Genomic DNA, 23,136 nt, shown 5'->3' on the forward strand with positions numbered 1-23,136 from the left:
TTTTCCCATTCCTCCTTGCAAAACAGCTCAAGCTCAGTGAGGTTGGATGGAGAGCATTTGTGAACAGCAGTTTTCAGTTCTTTCCACAGATTCTCGATTGGATTCAGGTCTGGACTTTGACTTTGCCATTCTAACACCTGGATATGTTTATTTTTGAACCATTCCATTGTAGATTTTGCTTTATGTTTTGGATCATTGTCTTGTTGGAAGACAAATCTCCGTCCCAGTCTCAGGTCTTTTGCAGACTCCATCAGGTTTTCTTCCAGAATGGTCCTGTATTTGGCTCCATCCATCTTCCCATAAATTTTAACCATCTTCCCTATCCCTGCTGAAGAAAAGCAGGCACAAACCATGATGCTGCCACCACCATGTTTGACAGTGGGGATGGTGTGTTCAGCTGTGTTGCTTTTACGCCAAACATAACGTTTTGCATTGTTGCCAAAAAGTTGACCAGAGCACCTTCTTCCACATGTTTTGTGTGTCTCCCAGGTGGCCTGTGGCAAACTTTAAACAACACTTTTTATGGATATCTTTAAGAAATGTCTTTCTTTTTGCCACTCTTCCATAAAGGACAGATTTGTGCAGTATACGACTGATTGTTGTCCTATGGACAGAGTCTCCCACCTCAGCTGTAGATCTCTGCAGTTCATCCAGAGTGATCATGGGCCTCTTGGCTGCATCTCTGATCAGTCTTCTCCTTGTATGAGCTGAAAGTTTAGAGGGACGGCCAGGTCTTGGTAGATTTGCAGTGGTCTGATACTCCTTCCATTTCAATATTATCGCTTGCACAGTGCTCCTTGGGATGTTTAAAGCTTGGGAAATCTTTTTGTATCCAAATCCGGCTTTAAACTTCTTCACAACAGTATCTCGGACCTGCCTGGTGTGTTCCTTGTTCTTCATGATGCTCTCTGCGCTTATAACGGACCTCTGAGACTATCACAGTGCAGGTGCATTTATACGGAGACTTGATTACACACAGGTGGATTGTATTTATCATCATTAGTCATTTAGGTCAACATTGGATCATTCAGAGATCCTCACTGAACTTCTGGAGAGAGTTTGCTGCACTCAAAGTAAAGGGGCTGAATAATTTAGCACGCCTAATTTTTCAGTTTTTGATTTGTTAAAAAAGAAATATTGAAATATCCAATAAATGTCGTTCCACTTCATGATTGTGTCCCACTTGTTGTTGATTCTTCACAAAAAAATACAGTTTTATATCTTTATGTTTGAAGCCTGAAATGTGGCAAAAGGTCGCAAAGTTCAAGGGGGCCGAATACTTTCGCAAGGCACTGTATGTCCCTCTTTTTGCACTGAATGCCTCTGCTGATCCCACAGCTACTGTATGCAGTGTGTCTATGAACCAGAGTGATACTGTTATCATTGAGGCAATGTGCCCTAGCAGGAAGTCCACCATGTGCAGCTCACCCTGCACCAACATAAATGACAGGAACATTTCTACCTCTGCTATGCTTCCCAATAAAGCAATAAAAATAATCAAGCATCCCAGAAAAGTGCTAAAATTAGCCCAATTTAACATACAGTACCAGTAAAAAGTTTGGACACACCTACTCATTCAAGTGTTTTTCTTTATTTTTACATTGTAGAATAATAGTGAAGGCATGAAAACTATGAAATATCACATATGGAATCATGTAGTAACCAAAAAAAGGGTTAAACAAATTCTTCAAAGTAGCTATGATTAACAACTCATGGTGTGACTGTGATAACATACAGGAACTCAAGTCCTTTTGTTCACCTGACCTAGAATACCTCACAATCAAATGACGACCGTATTATCTCCCAGGAGAATTCTCTTCGGTTATCGTCACAGCCGTGTATATCATCCCTCAAGCCGTTACCACGACAGCCCTCGAAGAACCACATCTCCTGAGGCCGAATTAACAGTAGCTGGGGATTTAAATAAAGCAAATTTTATGAAAGGCCTGCCGAAGTTCTATCAACACATTGACTGACATCGACCACTGCTACTCCAACTTCCGGGATCCCTACAAGGCCCTACCCCGCCATCCTTTCAACAAATCTAATCACAACTCCATTTTGCTCCACCCTTCCTACAGGCAGAAACTCAAACAGGAAGTACCCATGCTAAGGACTATTCAACGCTGGTCCGACCAATCAGAATCCATGCTTCAAGATTGTTTTCATCAAGCTGGATAGATGGCAACATTCACACAAAACTGAAAGTGCCATCGCATTTAACAATGGCAAGGTGACAGGGAATATGACGGAATACAAACAGTGTAGTTATTCCCTCTGTCAGGCAATCAAACAGGCAAAATGTCAGTATAGAGACAGAGTGGAGTCGCAATTCAACGGCTCAGACACGAGACCTATGTGGCAGGGTCTACAGACAATCAAGGACTACAAAGGGTAAATCCAACTTCTTGCTTACAGACAAGCTAAACACCTTCTTCGCCCGCTTTGAGGATAGCACAGTGCCACCAACGTGGCCCGCTACCAAAATCTGTGGGCTCTCCTTCTCCGTGGCCAACGTGAGTAAGACATTTAAGCGTGTTAACCCTCGCAAGGCTGCCGGCCCAGACGGCATCCCTTGCTGCGTCCTCAGAGCATGCACAGGCCAGCTGGTTGAAGTGTTTACGGGCATATTCAATCTCTCCCTATCCCAGTCTACTGTCCCCACATGGTTCAAGAGTTCCACCATTGTTCCTGTACCCAAGAAGGCAAAGGTAACTGAACTAACTGAACTAGCACTCACTTCTGTCATCCTGAAGTGCTTTGAGAGACAGGTATCATATCAACTCCACCTTACCTGACACCCTAGACCCACTTCAATTTGCTTACCGCCCCAATAGATCCACAGAAGATACAACCGCCATCGCACTGCACACTGCCCTATCCTATCCCACCCGAAAAGAGGAATAACTACAGTGATGGAAAAAAGTATTTGATCCCTTCTGATTTTGTACATTTATCCACTGACAAAAAAATTATCAGTCTATCATTTTAATGGTAGGTTTATTTGAACAGTGAGAGACAGAATAACAACAAAAAAATCCAGAAAAACGCATGTCAAAAATGTTATAAATTGATTTGCATTTTAATGAGGGAAATAAGTATTTGACCCCTCTGCAAAACATGACTTAGTACTTGGTGGCAAAACCCTTGTTGGCAATCACAGAGGTCAGATGTTTCTTGTAATCTCAGGAGGGATTTTGTCCCACTCCTCTTTGCAGCTCTTCTCCAAGTCATTAAGGTTTCGAGGCTGACGTTTGGCAACTCGAACCTTCAGCTCCCTCCACAGATTTTCTATGGGATTACGGTCTGGAGACTGGCTAGGCCACTCCAGGAACTTAATGTGCTTCTTCTTGAGCCAGTCCTTTGTTGCCTTGGCCGTGTGTTTTGGGTCATTGTCATGCTGGAATACCCATCCACGAACCATTTTCAATGCCCTGGCTGAGGGAAGGAGGTTCTCACCCAAGATTGGACGGTATATGGTCCCGTCCATCGTCCCTTTGATGCGGTGAAGTTGTCCTGTCCCCTTAGCAGAAAAACACCCCCAAAGCATAATGTTTCCACCTCCATGTTTTACGGTGGGGGTGGTGTTCTTGGGGTCATAGGCAGCATTCCTCCTCCTCCAAACACGGCAAGTTGAGTTGATGCCAAAGAGCTCCATTTTGGTCTCATCTGACCACAACACTTTCACCCAGTTGTCCTCTGAATCATTCAGATGTTCATTGGCAAACTTCAGATGGGCATGTATATATGTTGTCTTGAGCAAGGGGACCTTGCAGGGGCTGCAGGATTTCAGTCCTTCACGGTATAGTGTGTTACCAATTGTTTTCTTGCAAATGCACGTGCATTTTCAATATGGTTCAATGGGCATTTACCATCACGAATTTGGCATGCTCAAAAATCCTGCAGGAATGCGAAATTGACTGGCCCGATGAACTCGGGATGGCTGGGCAGTGATTCTGGTTCCTCTCCATCGCTCGTTGGGGTTGATTTCAGAATGTCACTTTGGTGATGGTACCTCATTGTTTAAACATATTGCAAATAGACAAAAGTCACCAGCAAGTCACCGTCCATCAGTCAATTAGATATCATTCTGACACCAAACTGATACAAACTGACACCACACCCATTTTTTCCAACTCGTTGAGAAGCCAACTATCACATACTTCAGAGCTGGCCCAAAATTTACAACGCCTTCTGTTCAAACCATAATAAAAACGTAAAACACGTAGTTATGTTCTAACTGCGGGTCCAGTTCTGACATTATGTTTAGGCCTAGCTGAGGCGACCCCGAAACCCACGTTTCGGCTCGATAGGTCATTTGGTGCCCGAGCCAGACCTTAACTGGTGCTGAAAATCCACTTTTTACCATGACTTGCTACGGGGTCCTTGAATGAGCTATCGGACAGAAACGTTGGTGTCCATCTATATGGGCCGAGGCAGTCGCAATGCACCTAGTCTTGCGACTCTGGGACATTTCTAAATGTCGGCATTTTCGTGATGTAAAAATGAATTGAAGTTATTGCAAATGTACGAGGCTGTTTCTCGGTCCGAGAACCTTCTAGAGCCACATAACGCACTATCGACCTGAGCTCTAGAACAGGTTTCTAAAGTTTCAGAACTCTAGGTCTGACGGTTCTTTAATAGTTTGAACAAAGTTAACTATTGCCGTCACTGTCTGTCTCTACACACCCCAATGTGTCCCTCCTTCCAAGCTGTGTGTGTGTGTAATTTAGTTTTTCTTGGAAATTTTATGGGAGACATGACTGATTTACAGTTCATCAGGGTTGCCTAATCGCACATATGAAGTTTGGAAAAGATCTGACCTTTTTAACCCTTTGAAACAGCCCCTATGACACCATTTAAGGCACTTCCGGTTGGCACAGAAAGCTATAAGGAAACACATATCCTGACTGGGGTATGCCTTTACAGAATCCTGAGTTTTAAGTGTTTACGTTAAGAACTGACCGATTTACACAGGGTTGAATGCACTATTTATCACAAACTGCTGGTTGGTTATGGGAAAAAACTTTTAGGGTGATTTTAACCACTTCCGTTTGCTTCAGGAAGCTTAGAATCAACACAGGTAGACCTCATAGTGTCCTGATGGACTGTCATTGAATACAGGTTCATAAGGCACTCATAACCCAAAAAGGCTTCAGGTTGACTATAGAGGAGCTGGCAATGTATTCCTATGGGGAGAGATATCATTGTAATCGGTGAGATCAAAAAACCCTGATATTTTATTTATTTAATTTTGCACGCCCAATTTTTCAGTTTTTGATTTGTTAAAAAAGTTTGAAATATCCAATAAATGTCGTTCCACTTCATGATTGTGTCCCACTTGTTGTTGATTCTTCACAAAAAAATACAGTTTTATATCTTTATGTTTGAAGCCTGAAATGTGGCAAAAGGTCGCAAAGTTCAAGGGGGCCGAATACTTTCGCAAGGCACTGTATTTACGGTGGGTTTTAGTGAGTGTGTGTTATTTCAGAAAATCACAGAAAATCACAGAAATCTTGCAGAGCTCCGAAGCACACTTTAAAGAGATTTGTATGAACACGCTGCAACTGGATCTGTAACTGTTCAAAAAATATATATATATATTTTTGAACATCACCAATTTGACATTGTACGATTTCTATTAAATGACGATAGATAAATGTCTGGTTCTTTTTTTATTGACACCGTAGGATCCTTTACTTTGACGTGAAGCGGAAAAATTATTGCTCTATTTTCATTTTGGACCTTTAATCCCAGAAAAATGGCCATAACTCAAAAACCGTTGAGGCCTGGACGCCATCTTGTTCGGGGCCAACTGCCCATTATGCCAAACCCATGCTCACCCAGTTTTGTCTTCGAAGTCTTTTCCGTTTAGGAGAAAAGGCCACGTCGTGATTCGTGATGTTTTGTACATTTGCAATATGATTCCATTCGCCCTCTTGTGGGATTTACCGGGACAGCGAAAAAATGACAAAATTTTTAATATTTTATAAAACGGAAACCGAAAGTCCGAGAGAGTTCGTTTGATGACTTCCTGGAAGATCCGGCCCTGCCACACGGCCCGACACCGTCCGCAAATTTTAGAAACGTTTTCGGACGTCTAGTAAGGGACCGTACATTTGCAATATGGACTTTCTCACTAACCATATGACAAGCGTCAAAATGTGCCCTTAGGTATGAAATGGTCCACTTACACAGACAGTGTGGTGAAGAAGGCGCTTAAAATGTGGTTTGTCACCGAAAACCCTCACAAACTTTTACAGATGCACAATTGAGAGCATTCTGTTGGGCTGTATCATTGCCTGGTAAGGCAACTGCACCACATACAACTGCAGGGTTCTCCAGAGGCTGGTGCGGTCTGCCCAACGCATCACCGGGGACAAACTACCTGCCCTCCAGGACACCTACAGCACCTGATGTCACAGGAAGGCCAAAACGATCATCAAGGACAACAACAACCTGAGCCACTGAATGTTCACCCCGCTATCATCCAGAAGGTGAGGTCAGTACAGGTGCATCAAAGCTTGGACCGAGAGACTGAAAAACATCAGACTGTTAACCTTTTTTCGATTGGGGGCAGCATTTTCACATTTAGATGAATAGCGTGCCCAGAGTGAACTGCCTCCTACTCTGTCCCAGATGCAAATATACAGTGGGACAAAAAAGTATTTAGTCAGCCACGAATTGTGCAAGTTCTCCCACTTAAAAAGATGAGAGAGGCCTGTAATTTTCATCATAGTTACACTTCAACTATGACAGACAAAATGAGAAAAAAAATCCAGAAAATCACATTGTAGGATTTTTTATGAATTTATTTGCAAATTATGGTGGAAAATAAGTATTTGGTCAATAACAAAAGTTTATCTCAATACTTTGTTTTATACCCTTTGTTGGCAATGACAGAGATCAAACGTTTTCTGTTAGTCTTCACAAGGTTTTCACACACTGTTGCTGGTATTTTGGCCCATTCCTCCATGCAGATCTACTCTAGAGCAGTGATGTTTTGGGGCTGTTGCTGGGCAACACGGACTTTCAACTCCCTCCAAAGATTTTCTATGGGGTTGAGATCTGGAGACTGGCTAGGCCACTCCAGGACCTTGAAATGCTTCTTACGAAGCCACTCCTTCGTTGCCCGGGCGGTGTGTTTGGGATCATTGTCATGCTGAAAGACCCAGCCACGTTTCATCTTCAATGCCCTTGCTGATGGAAGGAGGTTTTCACTCAAAATCTCACGATACATGGCCCCATTCATTCTTTCCTTTACACGGATCAGTCGTCCTGGTCCCTTTGCAGAAAAACAGCCCCAAAGCATGATGTTTCCACCCCCATGCTTCACAGTAGGTATGGTGTTCTTTGGATGCAACTCAGCATTCTTTGTCCTCCAAACACGACGAGTTGAGTTTTTACCAAAAAGTTATATTTTGGTTTCATCTGACCATATGAAATTCTCCCAGTCTTCCTCTGGATCATCCAAATGCTCTCTAGCAAACTTCAGACGGGCCTGGACATGTACTGGCTTAAGCAGGGGGACACGTCTGGCACTGCAGGCGTAGTGTTACTGATGGTAGGCTTTGTTACTTTGGTCCCAGCTCTCTGCAGGTCATTCACTAGGTCACCCCGTGTGGTTCTGGGATTTTTGCTCACTGTTTTTGTGATCATTTTGACCCCACGGGGTGAGATCTTGCGTGGAGCCCCAGATCGAGGGAGATTATCAGTAGTCTTGTATGTGTTCCATTTCCTAATAATTGCTCCCACAGCTGATTTCTTCAAACCAAGCTGCTTACCAATTGCAGATTCATTCTTCTCAGCCTGGTGCAGGTCTACAATTTTGCTTCTGGTGTCCTTTGACAGCTCTTTGGTCTTGGCCATAGTGGAGTTTGGAATGTGACTGTTTGAGGTTGTGGACAGGTGTCTTTTACACTGATAACAAGTTCAAACAGGTGTCATTAATACAGGTAACGAGTGGAGGACAGAGGAGCCTCTTAAAGAAGAAGTTACAGGTCTGTGAGAGCCAGAAATCTTGCTTGTTTGTAGGTTTCACACTAAAATCACTTGTTTTTCTAGTCAGAATTTTCTTGTAGTCTCAATATGCCTCCCTTTTTCCACCCACACACACACACACACACACACACACACACACACACACACACACACACACACACACACACACACACACACACACACACACACACACACACACACACACACACACACACACACACACATACCCTAACACAAGCTCAAAAGAGAGAAAAAAACACACACACTGACCTCATCCTTACTCCCACTCTCTCCCAGGGCCGGGTTAAGAAATCATAAGCCAGGGGGCTTCTTTTTTTCATAGAAGTGGGGTGTATTTTTTACTAGTGGCTTTAAACCACTAGTAGAATCTATGCTAAGATGCATTGAAAGTGTTCTGGAAGCTTGTTGTGGCGCAACACCCTTTTAGGACACTTTATGTTGTTTTCTTAATTTTGGCAGATACCTGTATGTTCTTGTAATAAAACTTAATCCACAGTTATTTTTGACCCTCTGTGGCTAGATTATTCTCTTTGGTGTATTTTGAACATTGAGAGCGTGCTCCTGTGTTTGGATAAAACATGTGTTATAATACAGTATATTTGGGCCCAGTACGTGCTTGGGCCCAGGCACTGACTCATACAATTCAACAGTCACATATTTATTAAGCATTTTGTATTTACTGTTATTTACCTTTCCAGCGGTCCCTGTAGCATACAATCAAACCGGTGTGATTAGAACACGTATTTAGAACGTTCAATTTCGAATGACGCAACAATCAGAATTTGAGCTGGCCACAGTTTTTTCAGAAACAGTTTGCACAAACAGAGTCCTTACAAAGTTATGTCCAGAATGGGAACAGTTTATTTTTGGATGCAATATTCAGACATTCACAGAAGTAGCTACAGCATAACACAATCATCCAAACCGGAAAAATGTAAACTACAGTACATTTGTCCTAGCGCTATCTGAGAAAAGATTGATATATTACAAGCGGTCATATTTTTATAACTCTCGGCTTACAGAAACTACAATATGAATGAGCTAATAGCAATTACTATTTATAATTAATCACATCATGGGTGAGCGAAATAATTGAGTAAAACACTTTCTAGATATCGAAAGTAATCCGATGATGGGTAGTTTGTGTGCTCCACCATGCTTGTTTTTTTTTCATCAACCAAAGATAATAAGAGGAGACAAGATGAGATTGGTCTGTTTATAGTATGCATGTTGAAGGGGTGAAATGGACTACTTCTATGTGAATTAATGAAGAAGCAAATATTGTCAATTTTCTCTTTCAGTTAAAGTTACAGTTCAGGTTCAAGTGCACAACAACATTGTCTGACCACTAACTCTAACCTTGTGGCATATTGTCAGTAAGCAATTATACATAAACAATGCATTCTTCATGTTGGATTTAGGTTATAGCCCATGTACATCAACCTCATCGGTTCTGACAATACGAGCATGTCATTTTGACCACTAACTCCAACCTTGTGGCAATATCATCAGAAGTTAGCAAATTTAAAGACCATTCTTAATTAGGTCTATAGCTCATGTAACAAACCTAATCATAATTGTGTGTTAAGGTTGTGTCGTATATCAAGCTCATCAGTTTTGACATTACCAACTGTTTTCCATCTCCAACACTTTGTTCAGGAGCTGTCTATTACTCTAATGTCGCCCTCTTGGGGTCAGTTAGTTTATTTTTTACCACCAGGCCGTCCAACACAGTCCAACCAGCCTGGAAAACTACACATATTCCCTATATGGTGCATTTTTTTTGACCAGAGATCTGGTCAAAAGTAGTCCACCATACAGGGATTAATGTGTAATTTGGGATGCATCCCTGGAGAGCTACATACACTGCTTCCTGGAGGCTTCCATTACACAACACCTCACCACAGCTCGGGCCAAGTTTTCAGCATAGGATTGACTGATTACAGAGGTTGGCGAGTGGGCTGGAGGGTGGGCTGTGTTAGTGGTCAGATCCAGATCCATCTCATTAGTTTTGGGTGAGCAAAGTTGGATGCTGGATGACTGGTTGGGATTGGTTGGATAGGGATAGACAATTAGATGAGCCCCTTGGTCCATTGGGTTTGGTTCCCTTCTCCCTATCTGCTCCTGCCGGAGAACCAGGGAGTCATGGAGAGAGGCTGCCTTCTGCTCTTCCCATCCCATGGAGAGTGCATCTGAGACCAGCCTTCCAACGTACTTCCTCAGCCTCACCTCACTCATGGAGGATGTGATGATTTGATCAACCATTTGATCACATATCAGAGAGAGGCCGTCAATATTTGTCATGTTATTTGTCATCCAGGTGGTGATCTCATCAGAGAGTGCATCCACATATAGTGCATCCACATATGCCATCAGCTTGGCTCTCCTTCCGTGGGGTCCTCGCTCTTCATAACCGTCCATCAAAATACCTGTTGGTATATCAAACTCTTCCTCTTCTTTCCAAACTTCCTCTCTCTCAGAACACTCCAGAGAAAGAGAGCTCAACAGATGCCCAATGAAATCCTCCCCCTCCTGTGTGTCCTCGACCTCCCCCACAGTCTCCAATGCGAGCCCCCCATCTCTGTGCTTTTCCTTAGGGGTAGGGGGAGGGGGAGAGGGGAGGAACTCTTTAGCCAAACCCCCCTTTAGTTTTTGGGTAAAGCTAGCCCTGCTCTGGACCATCTCTGGGAAAAGAGGGGTGGTTGGGGGGGCATCTGGGTAATCCAGTGATCCCACTGTAGGAAGCCCTGACTGGGGTAAGAAGGAGCAGTAGGAGTGGGTGTGTTTGGAGGGTTGTGAAGTGGAGGTGGATGATCCAGAGCTGTGGGACTTGATGGTCACATTGGGGTTATATTGAAGTTTCTCACCATTGCCACTCATCTCTGTGTGCATATGAACCTCCCCATGTCTTGTATTGTGTAGTCCCTGCTCCCTTCTATCTGAGGATGGGCTGGGGTTGGAAAATGACCAAGATCTTGTATTAGGCCAAAATATCTCACTTCTAATTGCTTCCTTCAAGGCAGCTGTGATGGCCAGAGAGGCTAACTTCTCAGCCAGTCTCTCCTGGACTGGAGGACACCCGGATGAGGACTCATATGTAGCTGAGTATATTATGTCTTCAGCCATGGTGTGGGCGAAACCGTGAATGGTTCTTTCATTGTCTGGGCTGGGATCTAGAACCTTCAGGCTCACACTTTCTGGACTGGGTTCTGGAACTTTTTGGACCCCATTCAATACCTCCATTGGAACCTATTAATAAAAAATAAAAATCCAAAAGACACATTTAGTTTGAGTTTATTGTACACATTTGAGAGCTAAGAGCTGTATTGTGGTACACAGTTACATTGTTTTTATTTATTTATTTTGACTTCAAGTTCAGGGGGGTAAAGTACTAAAGTAAAAACACTTTAAAGTACTACTTAAGTAGTTTTTGGGGGTATCTGTAGTTTAATTGACTAATTGTATTTTTGACAACTTTAAATTTTACTTCACTACATTCCTCAATAAAATAATTTACTTTTTACTCCATATATTTTCCCTGACACACAAAAGTACTCATTTTGATTCCTTAGCGGGACAGGAAAATGGTCCAATTCACACACTTATCAAGAGAACATCCATGGACATCCCTACTGCCTTTTGATCTGGCGGACACACTAAACACAAATGCTTAATTTGTAAATTGTGTTGGAGTATGCCCTGGCTATCTGTAGATTTAAAATTTAAAAAAACATGTTGTTGTTTGGTTTGCTTAAGAAGCTATTTGACATGATCTTTACTTTCACCGGGTGATTTTCACTTTTGCTTGAGTCATTTTCTATTAAGGTATCTACTTTTACTCAAGTATGACAATTGGATACTTTTTCCACCACTGTTCAAGTTAAAGTTTATGTTGTCTGTGTGTTCCTGTGTTTCTAACGTCACAGACTACAGTAGGGTTGGGAAAAGTCAGTGGTCGGAAACCACAGCCAGTGTGTGTGTGTATGCGTGTTGTGCGTGAAAAAGACAAGAGGTTGGAAACCCACAGCGAGCCTGCCAATCACCACAGCTGTCAAGGTTCCAGGAAGTCAGTGGGTCACATGACAGACTGACAGGAATTGCAGTTTTATTTAAATCAGAGATGAAAGAGAAACCGTTTGGCTTTGTTCTTCAGTCTTTTACTGTGGTTGAATGTCTGACTTTATAAGAGCTTCTATGATACATTGTAAAGCCAATACCTACTCTCTCTGCCTTTGCATGCTCTACAATATTAGGCTACTACAAGAAAGTGAGAAAAAAGATGTACAAAGTTAGACTAGAAGACCTTTATTATCCCAAACTTGGGAAATTTGATTGGCATTTTAAGCTTCACAGCATCACCAAGTACATTTAGATAACTATGAGTACTAGGAAACATTTCACAACACTTACCTTCACTTACAAGTACAAAAAAAACTATTAAAACGTTCTTGGCTTTCTCACTGCAAGAGCATGTCTATAACACATAATTGAACTGGCACAAAGTCAAGGCGTTTATTCCTGTCTATGTTATTACAGAGAACTGACCTGAAACCCAGGATGTGTTTTGATAGATGATGGAAGTGTGTGTGTGTGTTGGATAATTTCACAGATGTAATACAGCTCAATAAAGGATAGTTCACAGTGGCAACAGTGTGTCAGGGTGTTCTAATGGATTACTGTATCCACATGTGAAATGTATTTGGTTTGAATGTGTGTGCAGGGGAGGCTCCTCAGAGGAGGAAGGGGAGGACCCATCCTCCTCAATGAATTTCATTAAAAAAAAAGTATAATTGTTAGATAAACTATACTAAATATAATTTTAAAACACACTGTTTTGCAATGAAGGTCTACAGTAGCCTCAACAGCAGTCCGTAGGGTAGCACCATGGTGTAGCCGGAGGACAGCTAGCTTCCGTCCTCCTCTTGGTACATTGACTTCAATACAAAACCTAGGATCTCACCCCCTTCCATAACTTACACAGTAATTATGACAACTTCTGGAGGATGTCCTTGATTTCTTGATCACATAGAGCTGATGTGTTGTGCAGTGAAGTCCACAAATGAAGGGAAAGGGTGAGAGGTGGAGAGTGCATAGATGTGAGAAGGAATACAAGGTGGCTGCTATTTACGTGTGACCAGGGGTGTAATTGTTCCGCCGATTCTGTTGAAAAACGTTTCTTAAACGGAAGCAAACGGAATGAAAAGGGGATAAACATACCTGACTTTGTCCAATATAAACTCTCATTTTCAACTTTTGGACTAATGATTACACCCTAGATCAGCTTGATACAGTCAAGAGTGTGCAAGGCGGTATTGAATGTGTTGCTGTCTGTCCATGTGTCACTGTTTGTCACCTCAATATTTTATTTCGACCTGTGTGCATCTACATTCTAACTTTTTATTCATAGACTAGGTTGTAGCAACCTCATGAGTATCATATAGTAGCATAAACCTAGTGATGTTACATTGAACTGGGTGAATGGAACATGAATGACAGTCATCCAATATGCTGTAATTTAATATTTTTACTAAACAATTACAGTCTCCAGATACAGTATGATGTTATAGTAATAATAATCAGTTCTTTTCAGAAGGGTGAATGTCAGCCCCAAATGGCTCCCTATTCCCTATATTTCACTACTTTTGACCAAAGTCTTATGCAGACAGAGCAGATGCAGAGCGAAGTAATGTGGAACCAATCAGACAGACAGGGATATCTCTTTGGCTATTCAGACACGAGGACGTAGACGCATGCTTCTCCCCAAATGGCACCTTATTTCCTATGTAGTGCATTACTTCTGACCAGAGTCCTACAGGCCCTGTTAAAAAGTAATGCACCATGTACAGAATAGGGTGCCAAATATCTTGCATGCTCCAATTTAAAAAAATTTTTTTTTTGATTTTATCCTAATACAATATTTTGTTTAAAAAGTAAAGTACTTAGTAAAGTTAATTATGCCGTTGACCTTAACAAGGGCCACAGGATCAGTGGAAGCAAAATATCCCCATACATCAAAGATGCACCATCATATTTTACCGTAAGTTTGAGGTCATTTTGTGCATTTGCTTATTTTTGAATTTTTTTTGTTGCCAACTATTTTCATGTCATCTGACCATAGCACCATCTGCAGTTTGAAAAACGGCATTGGCACTTGGATTGGAACCGGTGCTATGGTCAAATGACATGAACATAGAGCTATTTTGCCACGCACACCAGGTGTGGGTTTGGTATTGAAAAACAGAAGCATATGCAGAAAAATACCTCATAATTATGGTAAAATATGGTGGTTGATCTTTGATGTTATTGGTCTATTTTACTTCCACTGGTCCTGAGGCCCTTGCTAAGGTCAACAGCATCATGAACTTTACCAAGTATCAGGACATTGTAACCAAAAACCTGGTTACCTCTGCCAGGAGGCTGACACTTGGCCGCTAGTGGATCTTCCAGTAAAGTAATAACCGCAAGCACTAATCAAAATCCGCCCCCAAAAAATGTTGATTGACCACAAAATCAACATTTCAGTCTCCTGAATTGACCCCGTTTAAAATGTGGTTTTGAATTGAAAAGGGCAGTCCATAATAGCTGACAAAGGATATTAAGGATCTGGAAAGATTCTGTATGGGGGAAGGGTCTAAGATCCCTTCCAACGTGTTCTCCAATCTCATAATTTTTTTTAGAAAAAGGCTCAGTGTCATTATCCTCGCCATTGAAGACTGCTATTGAAGACAGGGGTGCCAATAATTTGTATTACTTTTTAAAATGTTGTATTACTTGTTAAGAAAAATCTCTTTCTTTGAGAAATTGTATTAGCATAAAAAAATATGATTTCCTTTTTCTGAGCATGCAATATAACTCAGTATTTGTATTTCTTTTATACTGTCTTTTTGCTTATCTTTATTTAAGGGTGCAAAGAATGATGGACCTGACTGTATAGGATTTCTAGAAATAAAGGATAAATAAATTAAGAGATTGGAGAAGAGACTAGTTCTAGAGAAGAGACAGTAAAGATAGTAAAGAAAACCTTTTTAGGCATGTAGGCTACTCACCATTTTCTATCTGTGAAAGAAGCGTCAGGCAAGAGAAGACATGACAGGCTTGCTGTAGCTGAGATGCAAATGGCCATGATGAGGAAATAGATATACTGTTATGAGCATATACTCACTTCCTGTGTGTGTTATATGAGACGGAGATATGAGAGAGAGAGAGAGAGAGATATTAAAAGGTCAAATGGTTATAGAGAGTGTTGTAATTTATGTCACCCTTTCATTCTAATGCAAAATAATTCTGGCACATGAAAATAGGACTAGGCCCGACAATTTGTTAAAAGAACCCTAGGGACTTTTTGTAATATGAATTTGACTTTCAAATAGGAGTGCTTCAACAGTAAAAAAATATATTTGCGTGAACTTTTTGTCTGTTGTAAATGAGCTAGATTTAGCTTGCTAACCTCATTTGGAACGTGCCTCTTGCAAATCACACTCACATAAATTAAAACTGTTCAACAGTGAAATGGTTTAATTGTTTTTATAGGTCAGAACAAAGACAGTACAGTATGAATATAGGTTGAAACTGCCTTTCCAAAAGAGTGGAGCTTGTCCGAAGTAATTTTGAGTTTTCTCATGTCAATTAACTCATGACATTCCTGGATTACTCATTACACTTACAAAGTCAGATTTAATCAACAAAAAATGTAGTCAGTTAAAAAAAGGTTAAGGGTGCTGTGTAGGTAAATATCTGGCTGTCTTGGCAAAATCACCAGGTAATGCTTGTTGTAGGGGATATCATGGCGACATTGACTAGCTAAGCTCATGCGCAGAAACACGGCATTGGGTCTAACGGTCGTTGTGCAGGCCGTAAAATCAAAGGCACTCCTTCGATATGAAGTTGTTTTTGAAGAAAACATGTTCAGCTACTTAAGACATTGGCTAGAATCTATGTTGAGGCTTTAGATTTTGAGAAAATGAACAACTAAGGAATCATTTTTCAGTTTTCTCTTTGACTTCTCAAACCCCAATCTGCAGCCTGGTCTGCTTGATCGGTTTCGCAAGCCATCCCAGAATTTTGTCTCATGATGATTTTGTCCCTCTGTGTTTAGAAATGCTGTGATAAAATCAGAGCAGAACTCTCGCAAAAATAAGCTCATATACGTTCCTATGGGTTTATTTTGGACCCTAAGCTTGTGCTACCTTCACACCTTTGAGAAAATGACTCCGATTGTTAGGGCGGAGACATGAGCATCTTGTCATTATATACAGATTTCTGTTAAAATAATATTTTCAGAAATATGCTATGTAGAGCAAGCGCCTCTCTGACATTTAGAATATGGAGCCACTTCGGCTCTATTCATGGTTTTCTATCTGCAATGTTTGCAACTGAACGTGGCCCTGATCTTGTGAAAGAAAGCAAAACCAGAGACAGTACAGTCCTGTTGGAAAACGTATTGTGCAAAATGCATTATGCAAACCACAAACGCTGCCTGCAGGAAACTACTACTACCGAATTTTGTAAGAACGCATAAACCTCAACAAACACCAGCAAGCTCCAATTGGTTGCTAAAAGTTTGAAAATTCTAAAGGCTCCACCACCTAACAAAAGCATCATAGCCGAGCGCTGATAGGCTAACTAGCAACACATTTCAACCAATCAAAGTGTGCTTGTTTGAAATGAAAAAGCTTTGCGGTAGCTTTTAATAAAGAATGACATCAAGACGAAGCAGCTGCTTTATAAGTGGAAGGCACTGTTGAGCGATACGGCCCAAGTGGTTTGTGCTGATTGTACGGAGATTGTGACAGCCGGTTAATAACCTCTTGAAACTAGGGGGCACTATTTTTATGTTTGGAAAAATAACGTTCCCAAAGTAAACGGCCTATTTCTCAGGACCAGATGCTAGAATATTTATATAATTACAGATTAGGATAGAAAACACTCTAAAGTTTCCAAAACTGTAAAAATATTGTCTGTGAGTATAACAGAACTGATATTGCAGGCAAAAGCCTGAGGATAATCCAATCAGGAAGTGCCTCTTATTTTGAAACCTCTGTGTTCCTATGCAAGCCTGTCCTCCATTTAAAGGGATATCAACCAGATTCCTTTTTCTGTGGCTTCCCTACGGTGTCAACAGTCTTTAGACATAGTTTCAGGCTTTTATTTTGGAAAATTAGCGTGAAGGATCACATTGCGTAAGTGGAGAGGTGGGGGCTCTCAGAGTGAGTTGGTGCGCAATTGAGTAAACCGGCCATTGTTCCTCCCACTGTTATGGAAAAAGCTACACACTCGGTTGATATATTATCGAATATATATTTTAAAAACTACCTGAGGAATGATTATAAAAAACGTTTGACATGTTTCTGTGGACATTATGAAGACTATTTGGAATTTCCGTCTGCGTTGTCGTGACTGCTCTTTCCTGTGGATTTCTGAACATAACATGACAAACAAACGTCGGTATTTTGGGTATAAAAATAATCTGTAACTGGGAGTCTCGTGAGTGAAAACATCCGAAGATCATCAAAGGTAAACGGTTAATTTGATTGCTTTTCTGATTTTCGTGACCAAGCTTCCTGATTCAATGTGTACATAATGTTATGTTGGGCTATCGATAAATTTACACAAACGCTTGGATTGCTTTTGCTGTAAAGCATAATTTCAAAATCTGAGACGACAGGGTGATTAAAACCTCTTAGAGCTACCCCCTACTTTTTTCAATTTCCGTCTGAAGAAATACCCAAATCTAACAGCCTGTATCTCAGAAACAGAACCAAGGATATGCATATTCTTGGTACCATTTGAAAGAAAACACTCTGAAGTTTGTGTAAATGTGAATTGAATGTAGGAGAATATAAATCAATAGATCTGGTTTAGAGAATACAATGAAAAAAAACGTACGTTTTTTATTTTTTATTTTTGTATCATCATCTTTAAAATGAACAAGATAAAACAAACATTCAGATAGGAATTTCAATATTTGGAAGACCCTCAGTCCTCTATCAAATCAATGTTTTTACATAGCCCTTCTTACATCAGCTAATATCTCAAAGTGCTGTACAGAAACCCAGCCTAAAACCCCAAACAGCATGCAATGCAGATGTAGAAGCACGGTGGCTTGGAAAAACTCCCTAGAAAGGCCAAAACCTAGGAAGAAACCTAGAGAGGAACCAGGCTATGTGGGGGGGCCAGTCCTCTTCTGGCTGTGCCGGGTGGAGATTATAACAGAACATGGCCGAGATTTTCAAACGTTCATAGATGACCAGCAGGGTCAAATAATAATAATCACAGTAGTTGTAGAGGATAACACAGGACAGCACCTCAAAAGTAAATATGAAGAGTTTAGGGTTCCATAGCCGCAGGCAGAACAGTTGAAACTGGAACAGCAGCAAGGTCAGGTGGACTGGGGACTGCAAGGAGGCATCATGGCAAGTAGTCCTGATGCATGGTCCTAGGGCTCAGGTCCTCTGAGAGAGAGAAAGAGAGAATTAGAGAGAGCATACTTAAATTCACAAAGGACACAGGATAAGACAGAATAAGTACTCCAGATATAACAAACTGACCCTAGCCCCAGCATAAATACTGGAGGCTGAGACAGGAGGGGTCAGGAGACACTGTGGCCCCATCCGATGAGACCCCTGGACAGGGCCAAACAGAAAGGATATAACCCCACCCACTTTGCCAAAGCACTACACAATATTGTGCTGCAGATGCCAGGTGCCATAGCAGTCTCTTTCTGCTGTAAAGCATAGGGTCACCAAGCATGTGGTGCAGGTGATGACTTAATTTTGCGAAGAACACAGCGACGCCTCCATTGCTGTGCCTTTTTGGCCCTGAGGCACATTCATGCCTGAAGAAATCCATTTGGGCAGATGAACACCGCTTGTGGCAGGAGCTGGATGAACCAGCTTCAGTGGGGGATGGAAACCTTGGCCCTGGGTCCTGCCATTCGGAGTCAGTGTCACTGTGAAAGAAAATGCTCAGTTAGAATTGTTTCACATATGAGTCCTGTATCAACAGGTATAATAAACAGATAAATATATACATATATATATATAGATAGAGTATAGGGAACATAAGGTTGAATATATTATTATGACCTACTAGATCTACTGTCTCTTTTATATTATGACATTTCAGCTAGATCTACTGTCTTTATTATATTACAACAGACCAGCTGTATCTACTGTCTCCATTTCACTTTGGCCATTGTTGTGGGCCTGCCCTCCCCTCAACAGCCTCAAATAGGCTATTTCATGTAGGTGGGGGTGGGGCGGCAGACACACGCATCTCACATTTCATGACATTACATGTTTATATATTGCTTCTAAAATTAAAAAAAAAATCACTAATAATATTTAATATTATTAATTTCAAACAAGGGTATTAGCATGATAAGAACTTACCAGTCCAAAACGATGTCCTCTCCTGTTCAAAAAATATTCCTCCACAATCGCTAAATGAATCGTCCTACAACAATCTCTGTCTCACTTTCCCAATAATGTTTTCAAAAATTGTGTGTACATCTGTATATCTAGACTTAGATGTAGCTTTCCCTGACTTAGTCGCCGTACTGATTGATATATAAACAGCTGAATCTGCGCGTTTACCAAACAATGCAGTGCGTAATATGTGTTTCTCCTTCCGGTATGAAACTTCAATAGCGAATTACTCTCGAATTACTCTCTTTAATCGTTGTTCAACCATGACTCGGAGAAACATAAGATATTCAGGTTTTTTATGTGCTGTTTATATTATAGTCTCGAACGGAACTCATGCAGTTTATTCTCAAGTGATTGCTCGTTGGCCAATAGAATGGATGGTAGAGGCCCACTCACCGAAAAATTCTCAGAAGGCACCCTGATCTGTGCCACTGTATTTCCTTTTCTTCGTGCGAATGACGTGGATTTGGGCATTGTCTGGGAGCAACATTATATCCTTTGTTTCAGACTTCTTAGGGCTGAGATCCCGTTAACGGGATCGATATGACAACAGCCAGTGAAAGTGCAGGGCGCCAAATTCAAAACAACAGAAATCTCATAATTAAAACTCCTCAAACATACATGTATTTTATACTGTTTTAATCCCACCACAGTGTCGGATTTCAATTAGGCTTTACAGCGAAAGCATCACAAACGATTATGTTAGGTCACCACCATCTCACAGAAAAACACAGCCATTTTTCCAGCCAAAGAGAGGAGTCACAAATTGCACAAATAGAGATAAGATTAATCACTAACCTTTGATGATCTTCATCAGATGGCACTCATAGGACTTAATGTTACAAAATACATGTATGTTTTGTTTGATAAAGTTCATATTTATATCAAAGAAATCTCAGTATACATTGACGCGTTACATTCACTAGTTCCAAAAACATTCGGTGATATTGCAAAGAGCCACATCATTTTACAGAAATACTGATTATAAATGTCGATGAAAATACAATTGTTAAACATGGAAATATAGATATACCTCTCCTTAATACTACCACTGTGTCAGATTTCAAAAAAACTTTACGGAAAAAGCAAACCATGCAATAATCTGAGAACGGAGCTAAGAAAAATAAATAAAAATATCCGCCATGTTGGAGTCAATAGAAATCAGAAATAACATTATAAATATTCCCTTACCTTTGATGCTCTTCATCAGTTTGCATTCCCAGGAATCCTAGTTCCGCAATAAATGTTTGATGATTTGATTTGTTCGATAATGTCCATTATTTATGTCCAAGTAGCTACTTTTGTTAGGGCGTTTAGTACACAAATCCAAACGCTCGTGCAGGTCCAGTTGAACGTCGGACGAAAACTTCAAAAAGTTATATTACAGGTTGTAGAAACATTTCAAACTAAGTATAGAATCAATCTTTAGGATGTTTTTATCATAAATCTTCAATAACGTTCCAACCGGAGAATTCCATTGTCTGTAGAAAAGCCATGGAACACAGGTCGCTATAATGTAAAATGCATGTGACCAGGACCTGGCTCTCTTCCAGACCACTGACTCAAAGAGCTCTCATCCGGCCTCACATCACAGTAGAAGCCTCATTCAAGTTTCTAAAGACGGTTGACATCTAGTGGAAGCCTTAGGAAGTGCAACATAACCAATATCCCACTGTGTATTCAATAGGGGCTGGGTAGAAAATCGACCAACCTCGATTTCCCACCACTTTGGATTCCTTCTCAGGTTTTTGCCTGCCATATGAGTTATGTTATACTCACAGACATCATTCAAACACTTTTAGAAACGTCAGAGTGTGTTCTATCCAATATTACAATAATATGCTTATATTTGCAACTGGGACTGAGGAGCAGGCCCTTTACTCTGGGCACCTTTCATCCAAACTACTCAATACTGCCCCTGCAGCCATAAGAAGTTAATATCAAACTTGTATGCCATATGTAAATATGAATACAATTTTTAAATTACGTGCCTAGTTGGTTTAGCCACAGAAAAAGAGAGCAACGTTCCCGCTAGCCATGATTGGCTGAGATAATGAGTGGGCTGAACATGCCGAGAGATGAGTTTGGATTGGTCTGCCATATAGCTCGCATCTGTCTATTGGAGCTGATCAGTACATCTAGATAATCGTGTCAAATGCAGATTTATTTGAAATGTATCGTAGTAAAACTGCATAAACCTAATCTCAAGTTATTGTACTGTTAGCTAGCTAACATTAGCTGGCTGGCTCGCTAGCTAACGTTATGTGTATGCTCTCCACTTTCTGGAGGACTGCGTTTTGAAATCAGTGGAATTCTAGTATGGTAGCTAAGGAGTCTGGATTACATCGTGCAAGGCATTAGACAGGAGACACATCCAACCAGGATGTATGTAAGATAGTCTAGCTAGCTACATTTTCAGATATTACACATTTCTAATTTTGACAAAGTGGTTTCATTTCAAGTGTACTGTTAGCTAGCAAACGTTAGCTGGCTGGGTCGTTAGCTAACATTATGTGTATGATCTTGTTCTTCGTATCTCAGACACATTTGCTTGACTAGTTATAGCCATAGAACCTGGAACCCTGCAGATTGATGCAGGGTAGTAACGTTGGGATTATGGTCCATTGTTTAGCTAGCTATCTAACGTAAACTCACTCACTTTTGTACATCGCGCTGGTCCGTACAATTTACCTCATTTTAGTGCCCAAAAAACATAATACTTCCAGATCAACTGTAATATCAATACCAATGTAAAGCAGAATTTCTCCCCTTTCCAACAAAATCAATGACAAGACCTTCATGATGCCCATCTCTGCATGATTCAAGAAGGCAATGAGCTCTGTCGGGTCTTATTAAAAATGGCGGGTGGGGAAGCTAAACCTATTGCATGATAGTGAGAAGGAGAGATGTCGTGTGGGGAAACCTTATCGCCTCTAAAATGTAAATAAAACACTATAAAGAGTTTATATAATGTGTCATTACATACCAATTTGAAGGTTTGTGTCCAATTTGAATCAGGTTTTTAGGGCGGTGCTAAAGTGATCTTCAGAAGTAAACAGCGGCTTTTGAGAGTCATGATAGCTTGCAGTGTTGACGCAAAAAAATGACCCTGTCCCTGTTCCTTTCTTGTGCGAGAAGTGCTACACCTGGTGGAGAGAGGCTGTAAGACAGAATTATTTGCTTTATGCGTGCTGTACATTACACCATGACACGTCACGATGTAACGTACAGCGTCGGCGGGGTCCGTTTTTTCAACTTTTCTCCAATACTATAGATCCATTACCATTTCAATCAACGCTTGAATAGAAACGTAGTTCACACCCCAGATTTTGATGTCAACATAGTTGCTACAGTCCCATTAGTTTTCTTTGCATCCTCATTTGAATGTTGCAGTTGTGCACATTTGTACGGAATGGGGTTAGCGTGCGTTACATCTCTTAACAAAAGACTCATCTCTAATTTTGAAAAAGTATAACTGATTAATTTTTGAACGCTCAACACCCATTGAATATGTCCGGTGTCAGTAAACGTCGACAACAAAGCATAATTCAATTGTTTTTCAGCGCTGTTAATAACCAAAGCGCTGGATAACATGAATGCTGCCTATCCTGCTCTGCTAGGGGGAGTAAAATTGTCAGGAGTGGGGTGTCTCATTATGTGTATGGAAATAGCTAGCCAATGTTAGCCA

At 40.9% G+C, this 23,136-nt stretch overlaps 1 protein-coding gene across 1 annotated transcript; it reads right to left on the reverse strand.

Annotated features, from left to right (window-relative positions):
- Positions 1-8,872: 8,872 nt before the first annotated feature.
- On the reverse strand, positions 8,873-15,235 carry si:dkey-171c9.3. Its single transcript, XM_021577647.2, has 2 exons — positions 15,069-15,235; positions 8,873-11,271 (listed from the first exon to the last, which is right to left on the reverse strand). Exons 1-2 carry the CDS (start codon positions 15,069-15,071, stop codon positions 9,880-9,882), a joined length of 1,395 nt encoding a protein of 464 aa, XP_021433322.2. The 5' UTR covers positions 15,072-15,235; the 3' UTR covers positions 8,873-9,879.
- Between the last annotated feature and the right edge of the window lie 7,901 nt (positions 15,236-23,136).

This window comes from Oncorhynchus mykiss, chromosome 21 (assembly GCF_013265735.2).
Source record: "Oncorhynchus mykiss isolate Arlee chromosome 21, USDA_OmykA_1.1, whole genome shotgun sequence".
Taxonomy (NCBI): Eukaryota; Metazoa; Chordata; class Actinopteri; order Salmoniformes; family Salmonidae; genus Oncorhynchus; species Oncorhynchus mykiss.